Consider the following 25,372-nt stretch of genomic DNA (forward strand, 5'->3'; position numbering starts at 1 on the left):
TACAACAACTTGTCTATGGAGATTCTCAGTCATCCATGGTTGTCCCAAAGGTGCTTTTTTTAAGAGGCAACTGGACTTTCTGAGCTGAAGAAGCTTCTTGGATGAGAAGCAAAATGTCTTCAAAGAAAAACTAGAAAATCCAATTGCTACTTGAAAAAAATACCTTTGGGTCAATAACAACTTCTTACCTACTATATATCACCACTGTCATTATCTCTGATCCACCTAGGATTAAATATCTTCATTTGATTCTTAATAATAAAATTTTGTCTTATGATTTTGGCTAGGAACTTTCCCAATATGTGTATCATATTCCCCAGAGTCATAAACCTCTTTTGTTGATCTATCTTCCCAAGAAAGTCCAGTCCAAAATGTTTTCCAGTTAGATATAGTAGGTCCATTCCCAATCACCTTCAATCTTCTTTTTAAAAGTTCAGTTCATCCCTCATCAATTCTATTCACTCCAAATCTGTAGAAACCATGTTTCTTTCAGCCTTCTCCAATGAACCTGTAGTTTCCAAATGAAGGCCCTTCTCCTTTAAATCTGTTAGCAGCAATTTAGATTCCAATCCATCTAACTGAGAGTCTGGTTTGGCTGCAGTTGTTTGTATCTGGATATCCTCTTTGCGGATATTGAACTTTAATCTACAAATTCAAAGTTTTCAATTTGAACTCGTAGATTAAAAAACATTTAATCTACCTTCCAAACTTGGTTTAACTTCAAGACCCAGAAGCACTCAAGCAGTACCTCCTGAGGTAATGAGATTATGTTTAGCCAAGAATATTTAGCATGAAGCAGAATATTTAAGATAGTCTAAAATACAACCGCCACATAATCTCACTTACACATGGAACTGAAAATGAATCTATCAATTTTTATTTATTTTATTTATTTTGTCAAGCATATATAAGATAACAGATAAAGTATAAACATTATTGTGAATATGTGAGATGGTTATGAATAAAAGGGAACATTAGGAGCCACATGGAATGGTTTAAGAAAATATCGTTACATCACCTTTTTTTTTGATAAAATGTGTATAACTCAGTTTGATAATACCATGTGAATCAAGTTTCAAAACTATGTCAATTCAGTTGGAGCACTGTGCTTAATTTTGTGTCAGCCCCACCGGGTAGACCAAACCAGGAAATCAACTCTATAGGAAGGCTGAAACTAAGTTTATTGAGAATGGCCATAACTGAATCTTGAAAGTCTGATTATGCTGGACGTCCTTGATTTTTTTATAGTTGGGTTAAATAGTGAGATGTCTTTTATCAGGACATTCTGGTCTTTAAAAATGCTTTAGCCCCTTTTTCCTAGACAACAGCTTCTATATATCCATCAATGTCATCTTTCTAGATTTGGAAGACACATGTATTGGATTACATTATGTCACAGCTGCAATGATTATTGATTCTAAGAGATCAACTTACTATATTCATAAATGATTCAGGATTTATTTATTTTATTTATTTTATTTCGAATTTATATACCGCACCTTCTCCCGAGGGACTCAGGGAGAGAACAGCCAGCTAAAAACATACAATACAAACATTAAAAACAATTAAAAGAATATATATTAATTTGGCCCCAATTTAAAATGACAAACTAGTTAAAAATGTTTAAAAAATATGTTATGTCAAGCCAGCCCGGCTTGCTGGAAAAAGAAAGTTTTAAGGGCACGGCGGAAGGCACCGAGGTCTTGAATTCTCCTTATCTCTGGGGGAAGCTGATTCCAGAGGGTAGGTGCCCCCACAGAGAAGGCCCTCCCCCTGGGGGTCACCAGCCTACATTGTTTGGCTGATGGCACCCCGAGGAGGCCCTCTCTGTGGGAGCGCACAGGTCGGTGGGAGGTCATCAGTAGCGGTCATCAGGCGGTCTCGAAGATAACTGTGGTCCTATGCCATGGAGTGCTTTAAAGGTGGTGACCAACACCTTGAAGCGCACCCGGAAGACCACTGGGAGCCAGTGCAGCTCATGCAGGAGCGGTGTTATGTGGGAGCGCCCGGCAGCTCCCATAATTACCCGCGCAGCTGCATTCTGGACCAGTTGGAGCCTCCGGGTGCTCCTCAAGGGGAGCCCCATGTAGAGAGCGTTGCAGTAGTCCAGGCGCGAGGTGACGAGGGCATGAGTGACTGTGCACAGGGAATCCCGATCGAGAAAGGGCCGCAACTGGCAGATCAGGCGAACCTCACAAAAGGTCCCCCTGGCTACCACCGTCAGATGTTCCTCTAAAGACAGCTGCGTATCCAGGAGGACACCCAGGATTCATCAATGTTTAACTGTTCAGCTCTTCTGAACTCACAATTTCTTGTGTAGCTGTCAACATCCACATGGTGGAAGAGGTATAAAATAATGGAATAATTAGCTCTGGAGAAAAACTTAGATTATGGTGCCTGACCTAATACCAGGCATACTCAAGCAAAAGGACTAATATTCCAGAAAACTCCATTATTATATATCTTCTTAACTTCATTTTTTTCATCGCATGCAGATTTTCGTACAGCTGATCATTCTACTAAAGATATAAAATGTTTGTTTTTAATTATCCCAGCATTAGTTATTTCTGCTCCCTCAGTGATGGGATTCAGGTTGAGATTTATGTCAGCTTTTAATTCCCAATAATACATACACTAATAATCTTCCTAACTTCATTTTTTTCCACTTTTCTTCCGGTAGAAACTCAAGGTCAAACAATATTATACAATTATTTTTTTAAAAAAAGTAAAATTGAATCAATCCAATAATTATAAAAGAATAAAGCTACTGCCTCTAGTGAAGGAACAAAACAAAGCTTCAGGTAATTTAAGACTGGAGATGCCTGTTCTTTAAACATCAGTATACTTCTGCTTTCAATATGGCAAATGTACTGATGTGAATAGAGCATCAAGGAAAAGGCTTGGAATTACGTAATTAAATCTTCTCTTCCTTAGTTATGCCAGAGAATTGTGGATTCTTTTGAAAGTACTTCACATTGTATAAGCGATTACTTTGCAATGCTTATTTTGATGATACATGGTGGGATCCTTGGTGCTCTCTCCCTACATCAGGGGTATCAAACCCGTTTTCACTGAGGGCCACATCAGGGTTGTGCTTGACCTTGGGGGACCAGGGTGGGCGTGGCGAGGGTGGGTGTGGCCAGCTTGTCATCACTTGTGTCAAGGGTGCCTGTGGTGGCCTGAGCACTCTGCCAGCAAAAATGGGCTCCAAGCTCCATTTTCAGTTGTGAAGGCATCCTGCAAACCTCTGCCAATGAAAATGGAGCTCAGGAGGGTCACCCGTGGCTCACCCAAGCTCCGTTTTCACAGGCAGAGGCACTGCAGACCGCTCCTTCACTGTTTCTAGGGTGGCCACATCGGCCAGTTTTAAGCACCCCGTGGTCCGGATCTGGCCCGTGGGCCTTGAGTTTAACACCCCTGCTCTACATCCTCTTGACGAATATCTTCTGACTTAATCCAATAGCGAGACCTCCCTATCAAATGAATCCCTTTTATTATAGTAGTAACGAAATTTGAACATTAATCAGTTGAATAATGACAGTCAAGGTAATCTGATTCAATATAAAATATCAGCTCCCATTGTATCAGCTTTTAATTTTAGTCTAGTTTTCTGGGGAGCTTTTCATATGGATGCTTTCTTTATCCTTTGACAGTCTCCCAGTTTCCCATGGAAAGTTAGGAGATGCCTAACTCCTGTAAAGAAAATCTGCAGCATTATGGAGAGGCAAAAAATGAGGAATACAAAGAGAAGTTCCACTGGATAAGTAAATATGCCTTTACATCATTTGGGAGAGAGACCTAGCACGTATGGTATGGAATTACTATTGGAATCATCCTATATTATGGGAATCTTTCTATTAACTACTGACTAAGCCGATGAATGTAGCACACATTATGCCAGTGTTCAGATCAGATTTATTTATTTAAGAAAACTTGCAAACCCGCCTACAAGTTAAAAGCCTAGGAAGTTACATTGTTTATAACTTTAGGATCTACATTAAGTTAGCAGTAGGATCTAGACTTAATTCTTCAGTAGGAAAGAAACACACTATGGTTCATAAATAAAACGGAAAGATAAGCAAATTTGAACACAAATCAAATGAACAATAAAGACAGTCAACATAAACTCAGGAAACAAAAAACACTTGAGTGGGGTACAATGAGAACAGTGGAATTTTAATTCCAGGTGGCTTCATCGATATTTCTCCATCAGGCCAAGGATTACCTTGTATGCACGTTGGTGAGCATCAATGCCCCAAATAAAATTCCAGTGAGACCAATCAGGGAACTCCTTATAATAGACAACATTAGTTGTTCGAAAGCGTAATTGTGCAATTTCCATTGGCCTGCAAACCCAATCTTGTCCTCCAGTCCACATAGCAACTGGCACAGTGACGGCCTCTATCCTGTAGAATGGTGGAGTTGTCTGAGAAAAAGAAAACAGTGGAAGAAATTAGAAATTCTCCTAGAACAAAATTCAATACAAGGTCGGGAATTGAACTAAAGGACTTCTTCCGTACAAGAAGTATCCCAAGGAGCCCAAAGAAATTCTGAATCGGGGTAGTGAAGTGTCATAGATTCTTTCAGTGCATTCCTTGTTTTGCTATAGATTGTGCCAAAATGCAAAAACTCAGACAGGTGCTGAGTTGTAGCAGGTGCTCCTCAAGATATCAGGCATTCAGAGACATCCATTCCTTTTAGTAAGATGTCTTATAGAAAATGACTATGGACAAGCGTAATTAAAAGAAAAAGAAAAAAGAAAAAAAGAGCACAGGTACTATATATTTTCTGCGTCCCCATTTCTATTTAGTTCTCTGTGTTATATCGTCTCTGACTCAACCACTTTTTAAATTTTGTATTCTGTACTGTACTTACTGCAGGCTATATCCATATTGTACTTACATTTTAATAATGCTCAAAGCCCTGCAGAGAATATAGGAACGCTTCTTAATTTCCCTACACCTATCTCCACCCTCTGGGCACCCCATCTGTAGTGATCTCAGAAAAAAATGTGTGAGTTCTATGTCCTAGACAAAAGATCGGAAAAGCAACAGGCCCAGACAGAGTGACTCCTTCTTGACTGAAAGCCTGTGCTGAACAATTAGCCATCTGACATCTATAGTCATGAAGTCCTTTGAGAGGTTAGTGATGGCCCACTTTGAAAGTCATCATGGATCTGCTGTTAGACACACACACACACCCTTGCAGTTTGCCTACTGAGCAAATCGATCAACAGATGAGGCTGTCAATATGATCTTGAATCCCTGGGACCTGTGCATGGGTCCTTTTTGAGGACTTCAGTTCAATGCTAAATTCCATCATTCCAGAAATCATTCATTCTAAAGCAGAAGAAGCAGGTGTAATGTCCTCCCCATATCCTTCCACTTCTATCCCTACTACTTTCCTGAAAACACGTGTCTATTGCTTTCCAATAAACAGAAAATTTTTACTTATGGGGATTTTCCAAAACAATCGGAAGTTTTCAAATCAAAAATACTTTCAATTAATTAGATTTTATTTTTAGTTACCCAGGATAAAAGTATTTCACAGAATAATCTGGTAGCTTGGCAGAAAGCAATCATTATATTATGAGATTTAGGAATCAAATGTTCATTATTTGTCTTCCTTCCCATGAAAAAATGCAACAAACCCTACATTAAAGAAGTGTCAAAATCCAGCACCACCAACCTGGTTATAGATATCTATGTTCTTCAAGCCATAGTCAAAATATCTGAAAAGCCCACTTTTCATTAACTGGAATAAGAAAGAAAACACAACAGAGACATAAGGTACTATATTTTTCTATTATAAAAATAATAATGAAGTGTAAAGACAAAAATAACACAGAACATCCTCCAATCATGTTTCATTTAAGGGGAGTTAACTCCAATGAGAAGACATCGAGACAACTCACAGTTTTTATCATTTCCATGAAGTTGTTTATTGTCATACAGCCAGCAAAAAATAAAAAAACAAAACTAGTCAGAACTGGATGTTAAGATCTTGGACCTAACTACAGGTAGTCCTTGACTTACAACAGTTTGCTTAGTGACTGTTTGAAGTTACAACAGCACTGAAAAAAGTGACTTGTGACAGTTTTTCACACTTATGACCATTGCAGCTTCCCCATGGTCACATGATCTATATTCGGATGCTTGACAATTGATCATATTTATGACAGTTCCTGTGTCCTATGGTCATGGGATCCCCTTTTGCAACCTTCTGACAAAGCAAAGTCAATGGGGAAGCCAGATTTCACTTAACAGCCATGTTACTAACGGAACAACTGCAGTGATTCACTTAACAAATATAGCAAGAAAAGTCGTAAAATGGGACAAACCTCACTTAACAAATTTCTCACTTAGCAACATAAATGTTGGGCTCAACTGTGGTCGTAAATTGAGGACTACCGGTAGAACACCATGTGCCTTACCAAAGCCACTGTCAGCCATTTTGTTTATGTTAAAAATGGTGGATATTTTTTTTCATAAATCTTATATCTTACAACTCAACTCATAGGTTCTACTTTCCCAACTACAAAATGGCCAATGAAAAGTTCAGGTTTTCACTCCAAAGCATTCTGGAATGGTTGACCCATTACTTTATACACAGTTATTTACACCTAATATTTAGCCTTGATGTTTGCTATGTATTGGACATGCAGAGTATTATCTGCCTTAAAAGATGTTTCTAAAATTTTATTTAATAAAAAAACAAACATTTCCAAGTACCCTGTTTCCTCTAAAAGAAGACATCCCCAGATAATAGCCCAATCGGACTTTTGAGAGCATGCAATAAAATAAGCCCCACCTCCCCTTGAAATAAGCCCTCCCCAAAAATATTTAAATGCATGCACAGTCAGTCCCTGCCATTTCCTCTGGTTTCCTCCACGCGCCCCAAAATAATAAGACCTCTCCGAAAATAAGGCCAAGCGCTTATTTCGAAGTTCAGGAAAATATAAGACAGGGTCTTATTTTTGGCGAAACACGGTAGTTATCATGAACAAATCATATTTGTACAGGCTTTGGCATGTAAGCCATATGCATCCATGGACATCTCCAGATAGATGGGTGAGTCAAAAAGGTTAAACTCCTTCCCCTTTCCCCCTTTTTTTACATACATTAAGGCTTTGATCATGCATTCACCCCCTCCCCATCTATCTTTGATACTCAAGATAACTTAAAAATCAATGTGGCATCTAGGTATCTAAAGAAAACCCATTCACTTTTGGATTAGACAAAATGTGTTTATTGTTTAGCGTATGGCATATCATACATGCACTAGCAATATATATTAACATTTCACTTAGATTAGTAAAACACAATACAATATAAATGTCAAAAAGGTCTATTTTCAAGTATTTCTTTTCTTAATTAACAGCCTTTTAGAAGGACTGAAATGTGCAATATTTTTGAAAGACGTTTTCCATCATTAAGCAAATGCTGTCTTCAATTAAGAATTTGCTGAACTGATTTAACCAGCAGTTAAAGGTCTTTACTTACCTTGGTTTTGTCTTATTCTTATTGGAGTTCTCAACAGACTACTTTATGATTATTTTTACCTGACCATGGGGATTTTTTTTATTAAAAGATGACGTTTGTTGAATTCAATCATCAAAATGAGCCTTACCTGGCTCAAGTGGATTATGTGTTTTACCGAAGTATAATCTGGGAAATGTGAAATATACACATCAGAACGGCTCTAGAAACAGTAAAGAAAAGACTGCTTAGAAGAATTTTATACTGCAAAAGGCTTCTGTGAACTGTACTGCGTAAAAGATGAGAAGCATCTAGGCCAGTGATGGCTAACCTTTTTGCCGTCATGTGCCAAAAGTGGGGGGAGCGTGGGGGGGTCATGCACGCACGTGCCCACACCCATAATTCAATGCCCACCATGCCCTCCCGCCTATGCACGTGACCCCCCCCACACACTCCCCCCACTTTTGGCACGTGATGGCAAAAATGGACCTGGTAGGCCCATTTTTCGCCCTCCCCAGGCTCCAGAAGCTTTCTTGGAGCCTGGGGAGGGAGAAAATGGCCTCCCCACCCCAGGAGGCCCTCCAGAGGCCAGAAATGCCCTCCCAGAGCCTCCACGCGAGCCCTGTACTTAGCTGGCATCCAAAATGGGCAGCATGGAGACTCCTGGGAGGGGAGGGGCAGTGTTGGAAGCATGCATGCACACTGGAGCTGAGCTAGGGCAATGTTCACATGCCCACAGATATGCGTGCCATAGGTTCGCCATCACGGATCTAGGCTAATCTTGAGCTAATCACTGAATAATTTCATACAACAGGAAGGGAGGGAGGGAGGAATCGATATCCAGATGAAATATGAAGATTATGTTTTTATTTACCTTTCACTATTTAAATGCAATGTGTTTTAAAGTATGACACACCAAAGAACGATCAGCACCATTGGCATTATTTTTTAATTTTGTTTTCATCCAGAGACTCAGATCATAGAAATACTTGCAAATGTATATCTATATTGTTGAGAATCTGAATCAAAAGCTCCACACATTCACATACCCTTGCATACTTTCCCAAAGCAAATTGAGGTTCCAGGCTAGGATTAAATTAATAGAATCATAGAATGATGAAACTGAAAGACATCAAAAGGATGCCCTTTATTAAAGACTGAAGACACATCCCGTGTGGTGCTGGACAACACAGTTCTCAAACCTCCTGCAACATTTTTCCCAACGTCCCTCATTTAAGTCTTGTGGGAACTTTTTTTAGGAAATGTATTTTGTCTTGCAAACTCTTTATCTTGGACTATTTCACTCTTTAACTATATAAGTGTGGGGACATCCTTTAAAAAGCTTCATTTTCTTTAACATTTTGAAAAACTTCATTTAAATACCTTATTTAAATTATTCAGATTAAATCCAGCCATTAGAGAAAGTGCTTGTTTGCAGAGTTCATCAACCGGCTGCCGTCTACACTGTTGGGCCAGAGCTGTTCTCTGGCGTGGATTCAGCAGAACAAATTCCTTCTTCCCAAATATGAGCTGCAAAACCAAGGAATCCTTTTCCCTGTGAATCTTTCCAATGGATTTCTTAAACAAACTGGCAAATTAAGAATCTTAATATTCTAAATTCCTTAAATTAAGAAAACAGCTGCAGGCTATATAAATAAGTTTTGGAGATTCTTCCCATTTCAATTATTTTTCCAATTTTCAGATTTATAAAAGAATTTGGCCTTGTTCTTTAGTTTATTTTTTTAAAAAAAATATGAATTTGCTATAAAGTTCTATATATTAGAAATGATGGAAGAATAAACTCACCACCTGGGTGAAGGAAAAAGGAACAACTTAAAAAAGGCATGTCCAACCTTTTCGATTGCCTGGGCCACATTGAGTCAAAAGGGCCACATATATAATGTATAATATAGTTAATATATATAAATAGCACTTAAACTTATACACCACTTCACAGTCCTCTCTAAGTGGTTTACAGAGTCAGCATATTGCCCCTAACAATTCTCATTTTACCAACCTTGGAAGCATGGAAGGCTGAATCAACCTTCAACCGGTAAGAATCGAACTGCAGTCAGTCAGCAGAATTAGCCTGCAATACTGCATTATAACCGCTGCCCCACCATGGCTCTTTTGCACATAATAATGTTTAAAGTTTACAATTTTATGAGACTGCTTTATTAGCTGTCCAGGATCGTATGCGGCATGTGGGCCACGGCTTGAAACGGCTGCTTTAAAGAACTAAGAAACAGTTCTGATAAGAAAACTCAGTGCTACTAATATAGGAATGGGAACATAAAAATAGAAGATAGAAATAATAGATTAAATAAGAATAGTAATAGCTGTAAACGTATAGGCAGAAGAACAACACAGGGGTTTAATTTTGCATAAATAAAACAATTTTGTGTGGTCTTTATAATAAATAAACCTAACAGAAATAAAAGTTGCTCATGTTAAAAGCAAAATTCAAGAGGAGTATCATGTGCACAAGGTCAAAAATGGAATCAAGTAGATGAGACAATAAAACTGGACATTGAAGACAAACTTGAAATCCCTGATGCCTTCGGACCACTTCACAAGAACTAGTAGTAAAACCGGCGAGAGGCTCGCCCACAGCCCCCAGATGTCGTCATCAGCGATCTGCTCATGCATTGCGAACCGGTGGTAAAAGTAAGTAGAACCCACCCCTGCTTCAAATGATGCCGTACCTTAGAATAAACTAAGGGTATCTTTCTAAACACTGCAGAGAAGAATTTGCACTGCAAGGTTTGCAAATATTGCTGTCAGTGCCAAAATGAAGCAGCTCTGAAAGTTGTTCTTTCTTCTTTCATCCTTCTTATTAGTACAGGTAATAATTCTTCCTATTAGTACAGGTAACTAAAAATTGGTATTGGTCTATATATCAGACATGTCAAACTCAAAGCCCACGGGCCAGATCCAGCCCACAGGGTGTTTAGATGTGGCCCGTGGGGCTGCCCTGGAGACAGCGAGGGGGCGGCCCCTGCCACCTCCGCCCACCCCAGCTGCAACTGCATCTTAGACCAAGAAGAAGGAACAGAAGGCCGGTGGCTGGGCTGCCTTCTGGCCTGCTGGATTTGGGTTTTTCTTTTGGTTGCGGTGTATGGCTTGACTGTCGCCGAAATGCAAGAGAGTTTCTCTATCAGCGGGGATCGGGAGGCTAAGGCCTCTATCTTTGTGGCCATGCAGTTCTAAAATCGATGGGCTGCTTCTAGGGAGGGAAATCAAAATAGGGCAAAACAAGCATAGTCTACCATGGTTTATTGATTGCCAAGTTTTCCTCAGGTTTTCCTATTAAAATCACATTGCTAAGGTCTGTACTGAACATCTGGCTGCAAACTAGTCAGCAGGGGTGTCAAACTCGATTTCATTGAGGGCCACATCAGGGTTGTGTTTGACCTTGGGGGGCTGGCGTGGGCATAGCCTTCCTAACAGCAATAAAGGTGGTTTTTCCAGAAAATGTGTGAAGAGGTGCAATTAGTGATTTAACTATGTTTTCCTTTTGGCTGTCTTTTAATTTATATAATATATGTTTAATTGGCTTGGAGAGGCAGAAGTGACCAACATGGAGGCTGCACCTTGCTCTCCAGATATTTCTCCCCTGGAAATCTCTGGAGAGGAGAAGGAGGGGGTGGCAGAGCTGCGTGAGGGAGGGCTGCCCCAACAAGCCAGCATCCTTACCACACACAGTTGGAAACAGAGATTCCCTTTCTAGAAGGGCCAGCCTCCCTTGTGCAGGATTGGGGAGCGCTGTTCCCCTGCCTCCTCCTCTTGCTCTCTAGAGGTCTGTCAAGGCAGAAGTTGGACTCAGAGTAAACTGTATTAATATTTAAGACAGAATTAAAATACATTTGTAAAATAACCTAACTAGCATCTAAAACTGAGATCCAGGATAAAACATATCGTATTTTTTGGAGTATAAGACGCACCTTTTTACCCCCTAAAAGGAGGTGAAAATTTAGGTGCATCTTATATCTCAAATGTAGCCCTGCCCACCCACTGGCCCCCACCCTTTGGCCTCTGCCTCGCAGCAGTTACCTCTTTGCAAGCAAACAGCAAGAAAAAACAGCTCCTTTCAGCTTCAGCACAGCCTAATTAGCACAAGTCGATTGGATTGGCCTCCCAACTCTCAGCTGATTTGCTCTCAGCTGTTTTGCACAGGGCTCTGCTGCTTGCTGCAAAGATGTAAATTGCTGGGAGCAGATTTTTTTCCCCTTATGCTAATCAAGCTATGTTGAAAATGAAACTGAAATTAAAGCAGGCTGTTTGCTGTTTGCTGTTTGCTGCAATGAGGCAAAATTGCTCAGAGGCAGAGGGAGATTTCTTTTCCTTCTTTTCCTCACCAAAAAAGGTAGGTGCGTCTTATACTCCGGTGCATCTTATACTCCGAAAAAATTGGTATATGAAATTATAATGTAAAGGAGGGACTTCTGCTTGGTGATTCGTGGTGACATGGTGGTAGGAGAGTGATCTCTGCTCCCCAACCCCATTTTTTGACATGTTTTGGGGACCCCAAGGGGCTCAAAGCCCGTAGAGCTTTGTGAACGAGAGAGGGAGTCAGGCGAGCGGGAAAGCATAGAGCAAGCGCTCCCCGCTCGACCGGATGCCTCTGTTGATCCCAACACGAGTGCGTCTGTCATTTAATGGCAGACCTGAGGCCACGATATGCCAGCAAAGAGATGGGAAGCAAAGAAGAAGATCGGAGGAGACAGTGCTAGATGAGAAGATTTTTATCTTCCCTAATCACCGTAGAGACCAAATCGGAGAGGAAGTGAAGTTGATCGCGTCAGGCAAAAGGACTTGCAGAAGGGAACCGAGTGGCAACTGGAGGAAAGGAGAACCGACTGGAAAAGCGGAGAGAACTGACAGGTCGGCACAGAAGAATAAGAAGAGTGTCTTAACAGAGCTGTGGCGCAAGAGAAAGATTGGTGGGATGCTGTAAGTAACAATAAAGCGGGGGGGAGAACACCTAGCTGTCATGGAGAGATTTAATGGAGAGTTAGACTGACGGAGACCCAGGCGGAGATCGAGGAGGAAGGAGGCAGGAAACGTGGCCATTCTAAGGAACTGACGGCAGCAGCAACAGAAGAGTGACTAATAGACTAATAAAACGGAGAAGGGCATATCAAGAGTACAGCTAATTAACTTTGATAAATTGGAGAAACTGATTTTGAAAGAAATGACAAGCCTTGCTCCAACAGTATTAAAAACAGGAAAGAAGATGACCTTTAATCCCACAATCACTATGACCTCGCCTGCAACTCAAAGATCGATGGAAGGACTATCTAAAGCAGAAAAATACATGGTTATTCCAACAATGCAGGCTATGCAATCCACCTGACATTAATCCAAGAAACAATGATGAAAATGCAGGAGAAAATGTCCAGCAATCACGAGGAGTTGAAGATGGATATCCAAGCTCTAGACCAGCGGTTCTCAACCTGTGGGTCGCGACCCCTTTGGGGGTCAAACGACCTTTCACAGGGGTCGCCTAAGACCATCGGAAAACACCGATAGAGTCTAAAGGTTGAGCAACGCTGATGTAACCCAACCCTGCCTTGGACCTTTAACATACGTGTCTTCCATTCAGCTTGAAGCCGGGAAGGCCTTCTTTGCAGGCGTGGGGAGGCTACTGAAAGGCAGTGGGAAGATTCGTCTTCCCGGGAACGGATTCAGATGGAACTGCTGGGTTGGATCTGGGTGCAGGATATATATAAAAAGTAACCTTTCGGGAGAGGGAGGAGTTTGCCCGGGATAAGTTCTTAGTCCTTCCCCCCCACTTTGCTGAGTGGTAGAGTCCATTCTCCACCCCTTCTTTCTGTCTGGGCTTTCGGGGGGAGAGCTGCTGCTCCTGCTGTCGCCGCTGCAATTGGCCATCGTTTCCCTTCCACTTGGGACCGTTGGTGGGCGAATGAGTTTGGGGGCGATAGAGTGCAGGCTGAGGATCTCCAAATGTCGAAGGGAAGAACTGGGGTTGGGATCCTCTCTTGGGTTCCTCTGGTTTGCTTGAAACGGAGGGCAATGTAGAGACCAAATTTCTGGGTTCTTGCTTGCTTTAGAAGAGGAAGGGACCAGTTAGGATTAGGAAGTAGGGAAAAGTTGAGAGTTTTAGATCCTACGATAATGAGAGATTGCAAAAAAAGAAAAAAAAAAAGGCAAAATGGCATTGTATGGCATCCCAGGTTCTGGGCCTAGGAAATACTGAGGTTTCCTATTTGAAAAAGGTTCAGTTGCTGCCTTTCAGCCAGGTGATCGCTTGTCAGCTTTGGATGGATTATTTAAAAAGTTAAAAAAATAAAATAAAATTGTAGAATTTTAAAGAGAAGATGTTAGGTGGCTATAAAATCAGGGCATCCTGTTTCATTGGGAAAGAGTGGATGGGGTCCATGCTGGTTCCCTGGCATGATAGGTTTTTTAAAAAAGAAAAGAAAATGAAATCAATGTCTTTTATCCATAATATTGGCATAAACATCTCTTTTTGAACACTTCCGTTTTTCTTTCTTTCAAAAGTTTTGTGTTTCAGAATGAACTCTGAATGCCAGCCAGGCTGAGACCTTGCATTGCATTATGGGTGCTGGCACATGAGAGTGCATGAGTGCTCGCACACTCGGACTTTTGGCACGCAACGCCAAAAAGGTTCACCATCGCTGACATATACACACATAGCAACGAAAATAATTTTATGGCTGGGGGTCACCACAACATGAAGAACTGTATTAAAGGGTCATGGTATTAGGAAGGTTGAGAACCACTGCTCTAAACTATAAGATGAATGAGATACAAGAAACGATCCACGATAATGAACAAAAAATAAAGAAAGTGGAAACAAGGGTGGAACAAAATGAGAAAAAGCTCGAATCAGTTGACCAGAAATTGATGGTGCAAAATAGAGAATTAGAGGATTCGATTATTCAGTTAGAGATGGACCGGGCGGCTTTTTACTTGCGATTTCAAAATATCGCAGAAGGCAAAGAGGAAGATCTGGGGCAAGTGATGGCAGAACTGATTGCGGAAGCCCTACAACAAGATAAACAGCAAATAATAAATGAGTTGGATGAAGTCTACCAGGTGCAGACCAACTACGCTAGAAGGAATAAATTGCCAAGGGAGGTCCACATCAGGTTCACCAGGAAGAAAGTTAGAGATATACTGTACAATGTAACGAGGGAGGAGACAATGATATACAAGGGGAAGGAAGTGATAACGCTGAAGCAAGTCCCCAGGAGGGTAAGGGAACTAAGAAGGGACTATCGCTTCCTAGCCATACAATTAAATAAGAGAAATATTTTATTCAGATGGATTCTGCCGGAAGGTATGTTAATTACATGGCTAGGGGAAAAAAATCAAGATTGACAGTCTAGTAACTGCGCAAGACTTCCTTGATCAGCTGGTAGGGATGGAGGAAGAGCAGAGCAGCAAGGAAGAAACTGGAGCAGCAGTCCCAGAAGAGGAAATTCCCTCCCAATGACAATCTAAAGAAGGACACCTGGAGAAGAAGGAACCAGAAGAAAAAGAAAGTAAGGACACAAAAGAAAAGAAACCAAGAACTCAAAGAGTCACACGAGCAAACAAAAACTAAGGTCGCTTAGGAATTACAATGGAAGATTGGAAATTAATATTAATTAATGTTAATGGATTGAATGAGAGTAGAAAGAGAAAACAAATATTCACAAAACTAGCCAAACAAAATGCTGATATTATATGCCTTCAGGAAGTCCACATACGTAAACAAGACGATAGGTATTTAGAATATAATAAACTAGGCAAAGTCTTCACTTCATTAGCAGAAAAAAAAAGAGGGGGTGGCAATATACGTCAAGGGAGGGATAGCCGCAGAACAAAAATATACTGATTCTAAAGGAAGGACGTTGATGATTGATATAAAAAGAGGAAATTCATCAGTATTATTGGTAGCTATAATGCCCCAAACAAAAATCAGGGAAAATATTATAAAAAACTCCACGAACGAATAAGTAAAATGGAATATAGCAACATCTGTATAGTGGGAGATTTCAATGGGATATCAGACACTGATAAAGATCACAGGAGCAGCAAAGAAAAAAAAAAGAGACAAGCTACCCAAAATCTTTTTTGATCTAATGGAAGAAATGAACTTAATAGATATCTGGAGGACCCTACATCCAGATGAGAGACAATATACTTTCTATTCGAACCCTCAAATATCATGGTCTAGAATAGATATGATGTGGGCTAGCAAAAAACTGGGATTAGAAATCGATTCTGCAGAAATTACACCAAACATATGGGCAGACCACAACCCCCTAGAAATTAAGTGAAGGGTTTCACAGGGGAAAAAGATGAGGAGATGGAGATTAAATACACAACTTCTAAGGGATAAAGAATACATAGAAAAAACCAGGGGAGAATTAAAACTATTTTTCAAAGAAAATGAGAATCAAGAAACAGCCCGAACAAACATATGGGGCACAATGAAGGCATATTTAAGAGGCTTAACAATATCATACAACGCATATCAAAATAAAAAAAAGCGGAAGGCTCAAAATGCCCTACAGGAAGAACTGGGGAAAGTGGAAAAGAAGCTGCAGCAAAACCCAGGAGACAAGGTGACAAAAGAGAATTGGACAATGTTAAGACATAAATTGAATTTACTAGACCAGGATTTGGCTTATAAAATAAAACAATCAAAACAATATTATTTTGAAAACGCCAACAAACCCGGCAGATAGTTGTCCTACAAATTAAAGAAGGAAAATGAAAAACGGAGTATTCATCAATTGGAAGACAAGAAAGGAAACCTACAAAATAAAGAAGAGGATAAGCTTGAAATTGCTCATGAATCTATACAGAACTCTATAAAGACGATGAAGTTCCTAGAGAAAGGATTGTGCAGTATTTTTCAGAAAATGAACCAGTATTGATAGGAGAAGAGGAGAGGGAGGAGTTGAATAGAGAGGTCACGATAGAGGAATTGAAGATGGCAATTTCCAGATTGAAGAATAATAAGTCATTGATATTCTAGAATATTACGAGGCCCACCCTGAAAAGAAAATGGCATTAGTTTTTCTAAACGCCCAAAAAGTGTTTGACAACTTAAATTGGGAGTTTATGATTGAACAAATTAAAATCATGAAACTTGGAATGAACTTTGAGAGAATGATAAAGACAATGTACAATAAACAAAGGGCGAACATAATATTAAATGGAGATATGACTAAATCATTCCAGATAAAGAAGGGGGTAAGACAAGGATGTCCACTATCACCATTAAGATACGGGACACTTTATTACAAACCTGGAAGGAAATTGGGCAAAAACAATATATGAAGGTCCCAAATTGGCTTTCAACAATGGAAGCTATAATATACCCCAATGCGCTAGGCGTTGATAAAATGTTTAGGTACAAGGATATTTTAGACAGTTGCGGGAATCTTAAAACCAATGAATCATTGAGAGAACAGGGTATCCACATTGACTGGTGGCCATATTTGCAGATTAGATCTAGGCACCAAAAAGACAAAGAGAAATTCGGAATAGAGACGGGTCCAAACAGATTTGATAAATTATTAATAGGCACGGAAAAAAGTACTAGCTAAATTATATAACTACCTATTAGAATATGATAGAGCAGAAGAGGTGGTAAAAGAACAAACAATTGTGTGGGCAAAAAATATAGGACATAGTATAAATTTAGCTGATTGGGAAATAATTTGGAATAGAAATTACAAACTGACAAGAGTGGTAGCATTTAAAGAAAATCAATATAAAATGCTATATAGATGGCATTTAGCCCCCACAAGATTAGCCAAAATCTACCCTAACACAAGCCCAAACTGTTGGAAATGTGACTACCACCAGGGTACCTTCTTTCATATGTGATGGATGTGCCCCAAAGCGATGAAGTATTGGAAAAAGATCCGAAATTGGATCCAAGAAATAATTGAGGAAAATATAGATTTGGCTCCTGAAACCTTTCTCCTGGGAGTACTAAAGAGGACGTATGAAAAAAAAAAGAGATACTTAATTATACATATCATTACGGCAGCTAGATTAACATACACACAGCATTGGAAAGAAAAGGGAACACCACCGGAAGAACATTTAATTCGGAAAATCCTAGAATGTGCTGAGATGAGCAAACTAACATATGAGATTAACGAGAAGGAGGAATCAGAATACTATATGGTGTGGGGACTCTGGTATAAATGGATAGAAGATCGAATAAAGAAGGGACAAGGGATAGTATAAATAGTAAAATAAGTGGGTAAATCATAAGACACTATAACAAAAGGATGTATCCAATTTATATACATATTAGCACTGTTAAACCGATATCTTGTGTATTGTATTACAATGTAATTTAATAAACTTTAAAAAAAATTATAATGTAAAAACTAAAATTATATTAAATCTGAATTATATCTTAAAGTATAGCAGTAGAAATGAATCTAAAACTATTAATATCAGCAAAATGGTAAGCACTCCCTTTCTGCTCTTGAAAATCTTTCCTACCTTTAAGTCCCTAGTGAAGACTTCCAAGGCTTTGCTGATAGGTTCAGCTTTAATGTACATACCTTGATTAATACTTCTGGCAAACGTCCTATTTGAAATATGGGACTTATGGTTTTCTGTAATGTGTATGAAGGACCCAAGGCAAAAAACAGTTTTATTTTCTCAGCCAGGTGTGGGCGGACAGAAAATGCAACATAAGCTGTGAAAACACAAAACATTTTAATTTAGCATCTTTTTAAATGCAGAGGAAAGTAATTCTGTATTTACAGGCAAAAATGGAATGTATGAAGACTTCATAGGACTACCTCATGTAATATGTAAAAGTTAACAATTTAGTTTTTTATAGAGTCCTTTATGGTTGAAACCATCAGCTACCAAGGTTGAAGTCAACAAAGTTTATAATCCCTTGATTTAGATTATCAACTGACCATTGTTTATACGTTCATTTCATATTTTTAATTGCTTTTACAGGGAGTGGAGGGTGATTTTAACTTCACAATGGCCAAGATCATTTGCTGAACTTTATATTTTCCTAAATGAAGGAGAAAATATGGCATTGGTTTTGGCAAGCAAAACATTTCCCTGCCTGGATTTCTTTCCTCGAATTGGGAAACCATAAATTGTGCAGGCTCCCCCATGACTGGGATTCCCCCAGTCCCTCTTGAGACTGAAGGATGCCCATGAAAATACTTAGAAAGCCAAGGAATATTGGTAAACCCAGGAAAAGATATTAGGAGATGAACATAGACTCTGGAAAGCAAGGCCAATAAAATAAATCCATAAAATTAACTTTCTTGAAAATAACTATGTCCATGAAATGCTTTCTTTGTTATTTCACACCATTGTTTTTGTAATTTGTATCACCTCATGGAAAGCTCTCATGTCTGACCTCATATGTGCCAATAGAATATATGTTTTAACTCATTCATATATAATTCCTTCTCATTCATATATTATTCCTTCTACCCTCAATTCAGGAATTCATCTCAGAAGTCAATGAGGGTGGGGAAGGAGACTTCAACTTTTCATTGAGTTTGATGTCATCACAAGTGTGACATGATTTAAAAAGGGATTCCAACTGGCTTTAATAAAAATAGTTTTCTAAATGGTGAGAGAGGCTGTGGGATTAGCAACCTTGAATTAAAAATGGTACTGGCTGGGCAAAGATATATGCATCATGAGCTATCTGGAGAAAAAAATCAGGAAAAAGGAAAGAAGGCAAATAGGAACTAGAGATTGGCTCTTTTGTCAGAGGAAAAATGGGCTTTTAGGTTCTAGGCTCTAGAGTGTAAAACTCTAGACAGCTCAAGATGGGGAAAATGCACATATGTGGTATTGACACTTAAACCATTTGGTCATTGCTAGGATGGCATCTCCATTCTTCAAGCAGCCAAAAGTAATTTCAGCACTGGATCAATCTCTCTGATGCCAATATGGGGGATAGTATATAGCTGGCAACAAGTTTTTCTCTGAAATTGGTTAGTGATTTTATAGGTATCAGGAAAACCTTCCGGTAAAAAGAATGGCAAATCATCAACTTACCTATTGCGGATCCCAAAGAATGACCAGCATAAAAAATCTTCTGCTGTCCCGTTTTTTGTAAAATAAACTCTGTCATGGCAGTAAGGTCATAGATGCCCATTTCATGAAAACTGCAAATGTAAAGATGCCATGTAAAATATAAATTGTGTTGTGTGCTAATCAACCCAAAGTTCTCTCCTGGGGTACAGACTCAAAGTATATTACTTTGGACACATTATGCAAAAAACTGGAAAAGTCTTTAATTCTGGGAATTAAATTACAGCAGCAATTGGGGAGTATTGGGAGACTTGAATGACCAGCCTTGGAAAAAAACTATTTATCAATGCATCCCATCATGTGCTATGGCTTTCCCCTTTGCAAATCATTAACAAGTATATTTAACCAACAGAATATGCAAATAACAAATCGATCTGGATGAAGAGAAGATAGAAATGCTTTTTAGGTCAACTAATAGCTAACTGCAACCAAACAAGTTTGAATAAAATTGTAAGTTAGCAATCACTGTAGTATATAATAGAATGCAAGAAAAGATCCAGGCTTCCTTGACTCTTGTTCCTTCTGGCCAATTAAACCACAATTAACCCATTGTTAAGGAAAAGGATGAAGAACTTTTGGGCTGAATGGTCATGATCTGGTTTTCTATACCACACTGTTCAGCCCAAAAGCTTGTCACTGCTTCATTGGAAACAAACAAGAGTATGTTGAAGATTACAAATATTTGTTTCTTGATGGCTAAAGGAACAGTTAAGATCTCTACATAAAATTTTATTTATTTTATTTACATCGATTCTTTTTTTTTTAAATTTTTTTTTATTATTAAAATATAAACACAGATATAAAGACAATACAATACAAAGACAAACAAAAAACCCACCACCTACAAACCCACCTAACATTTTATATTTACGCTTTTGTCATCAACAGAATATATGTCATTGAGCTTATATAGTTTAATAAAGAGTAAATATTAAATGTCTAATTCCAATGTTATAACTTTTCACTACAAATTTACATTTCTTATGGGTTCATCTCCTTGTGAAAGTCTTTACCCTAATTTCTGTCCTCTACATTTTTGCTGATTTTCCTTTCCAGCCATTGATACCATTGGTGCCATACAAGATAGTATTCGCTTTCTTCCTTTTCCTGGAGTTCCAGCGTCAATCTGTCCATTTCAGCACACTCTGTTATCTTTGCAACGATTTTGTCTTTGGATGGGAGTTGGTCTGATTTCCAGTTTTGCACGAACAGTAGTCTTGCTGCTGTCAAGATATGTATGATGAGATATTTCGTTTCCTTAAGATGTTGTGCCGTTATCATGCCAAATAGAAAAAATTCTGGACTGTTTTCTATTTGAATGTTCGTTATTTCTTCGATAATATTTTTTATATCTTGCCAATAGTGTTGGGCTTTCCTACATTTCCACCAAGTGTGATAATATGTCCCCTTTTTTGATTTACATTTCCAACACAACGCCGAAGTGTTTGGGTGTATTTTGGCAAGTCGGGCTGGTGGTAAGTGCCATCTATAAAACATCTTAATGAGGTTCTCCTTGTAAGATGTGGCTCTTGTCATTTTTATGTTCTGCTTCCATAATTTCTCCCAGTCTGCCAATTGAATATTATGTCCCTGGCCCACATTGTCATATTATGTTTAACTGTTTCTTCTATTAATTTGTCTCTCAAAAGGTAGTTATATGTTTTAGTAATCATTTTCTGGTCTGCTCCTAATAAAATTCTGTCCAGTTCGTTCAGATCTTTTGCAATTCCATATTTGATTTTATCCGCATTGTATCTTGAGTGTATTTGAGTGTAGTGCCACCAATCAATATTTATATCGCCATTTTGGAGTTGATGTCTTGGAGTGAGTTCTCCTTCATGATTCAGTAAATCTTGGTATCTCATTATCTTTCCGATTTCAAGGGTATTTGGAAATATCAATGCCTCCATCGGGGACCACCATTTTGGTATTTTAGTATAATAAGTTTTCTTAATTCCCTGCCAAATCTTGAAGAGTGAGGCCCGAATTATGTGTCTTTGGAAGTACATGTGTTGTTTGTCTGGTCCATCCCATAGGAACGCATGCCATCCTCGTATGAGATCAAAGCCTTCTAGATATAACATTCTTTTGTCATCTAATCTCATCCATTCTTTAATCCAGGTCAATCCGGCTGCTTTATAATATAGCTCCCAGTCTGGTACTGCAAGGCCTCCTCTGTCTCGTGTGTCTTGTAGCGCTTTAATCTTAATTCTGGCCTTCTTTCCCTGCCATATATAGGTCATTGTAATTTTGTTGAGATTTTTGAAGAAGTCCCTTCCTGGATGTAATGGTACTACCTGGTATAGATATAGTACCCTCGGTAATATATTCATTTTAATTGAACTGATTCTGCCCATCAATGACAATTGTAGCCTGTTCCAGATTTCCAGGTCTTTTTTAATTTCTTTTAGTAATTTCATGTAATTGTCTTCTTTGATCGTGGTTGCTTTCGCCGTCAGCCAAATACCTAAATAGTAAATCTTCTTTACTAATTGGATTCCTAATTCTTCTTCTAATTCCGATCTCTGAGTCTGGGTCATATTTTTCGTCATTAATTTTGTTTTTTGTTTGTTTATTTTGAGGCCCGCGACTTCCCCGTATTGTTCTATCATCGACATCAGTCTGGGTCCAGATTGTCTTGGGTTTTCCAAGTTGAAAATTACATTGTCTGCAAAGGCGAGTAATTTGTACTCCTCTCCCCGGATCTTGAGTCCTTTGATTTCTTCCTCATTCCTTATTTCGTTTAATAATACCTCCAATGCTATTATAAATATTAGCGGTGACATGGGACATCCTTGTCGTACTCCTTTCTGAATATCAAAAATTTGTGTCATGTCACCGTTTATTGAGATTTTTGCTGTTTGTTGGGAATAAATTTTTTTAATCAGATTATGAAATTTCTCTCCACAGTTCATTAGTTCAAGTTGTTTTGTGAAAAAAGACCAATTCAAATTGTCAAAAGCCTTCTGGGCATCAAGGGAGATTATGGCCATTTCTCTGTCTATCTTCTGATCATAGTATTCCAGAATATTTATAATCATTCTCAAATTATTCTTTATTTGTCTTTTAGGTATGAAACCATTTTGGTCTGGATGTATATAGTTATGTATTATTGCTTTGAGTCTCTGAGCTAGTATTGACATGAATAGCTTATAGTCCACGTTGAGTAATGAAATTGGTCTGTAATTTTTAATTTGCGTCGGATCTGAGTCTTCTTTGTGTATTAATGTAATAATAGTTTCTGTCCAAGATTTTGGAATTTCTGCTATCAGTAGTGCTTCATTAAAAACTTGTAACAGTATTTGGTCTATCGACTGTTGACAAAGTTTATAGAATTCAGTAGGAATTCCATCCAGTCCTGGAGTCTTATTGTTCTTTTGTTTTTTGCGGGCTTCCATTAGTTCCAGCATTGTTATGGGCCGGTTTAACATCTCTCTGTGATCTTCTGTGAAGTGCATAAGATTGGTTTTTTGGAGGTATTTTTTTATTTGGTCTTCCGGGACCTCTTCCTGGCAATAAAGTTTTTGAAAAAAAATTTTGGCTATGTTTTTCTTCTCCAGATGTGTGTGGTAAAGAGTTCCTGATTCGTCTTGGAGTTGGTGTATAATTCTTTTTTCTGTTTGCTTTTTTAGCTTATATGCTAACCAGCGTCCAGTTTTGTTAGCATGTTCAAAATTATTTTGTTTTACCATTCTTATTTTCTGTGCCAATTCAGTTTTTGTGGTTAGATTCAGTTTATGTTTGGCCAAATTTAGCTTTTGTAGCACACTCGTGTTGTTGGGCTGTTGTTGTAATTTAAGTTCCTCTGTCTTAATTTCTTCCAATAATTCATTTCTGATTCTTTGTTTCTCCTTTTTCTTTCTTGCCATATATGCAATAGTTAGGCCTCTAATATAGGCTTTCGTGGTATCCCATAGGTTTTGTAAAGATGTTGTGTCTTTTGTATTTATTTGTAGAAATATCTTGATTTCCTTTTCTATCATTTGCTGATATTCTTTTTCCTTTATTATACTTGTGTTCATTTTCCATCTCTTCTGTTTTCGGAAACCTTTCCAGACTATTTTGATAGGATTGTGATCAGCCCATATACTAGACATAATTTCTACTTCGTGTGTTTCTTTACTTAGTTGAGGTGTCATCCAAGCCATATCCAGTCTGGACCACGATTGATGTGGGCCCAAGAAATATGTATATTGTTTTGTTTTGGTATTTATTTCTCGCCAGGTGTCGTGTAGGCTCATTTCTTGTACTAAATCTTTGAATGTTTGTGGCAATGTCTTCCTTTTAATTTTATTCTTCCTAGTGCTGTGGTAATCTTCTCGTAAGTTTACTATCGCGTTAAAGTCGCCGACAATGCATACATTTTCGTAGTCCAACTCCTTTAGTTTGTCATGTAATTTTTTGTAAAAATCTAATTGGTTTCCATTTGGAGCGTAAATAGCTACTAACAATATTGTTTTTATTTCCAATTTTAGTTCTACCATTAAGACTCAGCCTTCTTTATCAGTGTAAATCAGTTTAGATCTTATATGATCTCTAATATATGTTACCACTCCCCTTTTTTTGCAATCTCCTAAAGATGTATATATTACTCCTAATTTTTTATTTTCAAGTAGTTTTTTCTGTTGTTTTCTTATGTGTACTTCTTGTAATGTAATTATGTCTGCCTCTAATTTTTGCAACCTTGTAAACATTTGATGTCTTTTGCTTGGTGAGTTTAAACCATTTATATTTATGGAAATGAGCCTTATTTCTTCTTCCATTTCCGCTAGTGTTTATTTGTCTGTTATTTTGAGCTTTGTTGTGTTTCTTGTAACTCTTTGTGAGATCCCCACTGTTTGCTCCTTCTCCAACCTTCCCTTCTTTTGTTCTTTGTCTTCCTTGTTTGTCATTTGTGTCTCTTGGTCACTTGGGTTATGTTCTTCTCTACTATCTCTGCTTTCCTGTTCTCCTTCATTTCCTAGATATTGGTCCATAAAGTCTTGAGCTTTTTCTATTGTATCTATTCTGATTTTCCTTCCTTCCCATGAAATAAGTAGGCCTTCCGGTATGAGCCATCTAAATTTTATCTTGAGTTTATTCAGTTGTCTACTTAAGAAATTGTAGTCTCTTCTCCTGTCTCTGGCTCTTCTCGGTACTTGTTTCAATGTTAGAACTTCCCTCCCTTTGTACATAACTGTCTCCTCTCTCATTCTTCTATATATTTCTTCTCTCATTGTTTTTTTTGTAAACCTAATATGGACTTCTTTGGGGAGTTTGTTTCTCCTTGCATAATTTGTAAAGGCTCTGTAAATTTCATCAATTCCATTTCTAATTTCGTCCTTATCTTTGTGTGTTGCCTTTGCCAGTATTTCGATCATAATCTCGCCCAGGTCTTCATCTCTCTGTTCTTCTATATTTTGGAATCTAAGGAAGAAGGATGCCTTTTCCATTTCAAGAAACGTGAGTGCATCTTCGGTGTCCCGGCTCCTCATCGTTTGTTGGTTCTCCAGCCTCTCCAGCCTCAAGGCTGTAGCTTCTGTTTTTTCCTCCACTTTATGTATTCTCTGTTCATTTTCTATGATATTTTGCTGGATTTTCACTATCTTCTCATCTATATTTCTGATGTCATCTTTAATTTCTCCTACATCCAGTCGCAATTGTTCATGGTTTTTTCTAGTTTCATCGTGATTTAGCGTCATCTTATCTTCCATCCTTTTCATTCCCTCTTGTATCATTGCGAGGGCAGCCTGTATATTCTGCATGCCTATGATAGTATTGGTCTTTTCTTCTCCCGTCTTTTGCTGTACTGGGGAGGCTACTAGTAGTGT

General features: G+C 38.5%; 1 protein-coding gene across 1 annotated transcript in view; it reads right to left on the reverse strand.

Moving 5' to 3' along the window:
• Positions 1-4,192: 4,192 nt before the first annotated feature.
• The window catches only part of LOC139317779 (lipase member M-like), a 29,253-nt gene continuing 8,073 nt past the window's right edge, over positions 4,193-25,372 (reverse strand). Inside the window, exons 5-10 of the mRNA XM_070944833.1 lie at positions 19,527-19,636; positions 18,047-18,183; positions 8,862-9,008; positions 7,630-7,701; positions 5,689-5,754; positions 4,193-4,426 (exon numbers count right to left, since the gene is read on the reverse strand). Of these exons, the coding sequence (XP_070800934.1) occupies positions 4,193-4,426; positions 5,689-5,754; positions 7,630-7,701; positions 8,862-9,008; positions 18,047-18,183; positions 19,527-19,636 (766 nt within the window). The remainder of the gene's footprint in view (positions 4,427-5,688; positions 5,755-7,629; positions 7,702-8,861; positions 9,009-18,046; positions 18,184-19,526; positions 19,637-25,372) is intronic.

Source organism: Pituophis catenifer, unplaced genomic scaffold, assembly GCF_029215685.1.
Source record: "Pituophis catenifer annectens isolate HBS135680 unplaced genomic scaffold, rPitCat1.0.hap2 SCAF_6, whole genome shotgun sequence".
NCBI lineage: Eukaryota > Metazoa > Chordata > Lepidosauria > Squamata > Colubridae > Pituophis > Pituophis catenifer.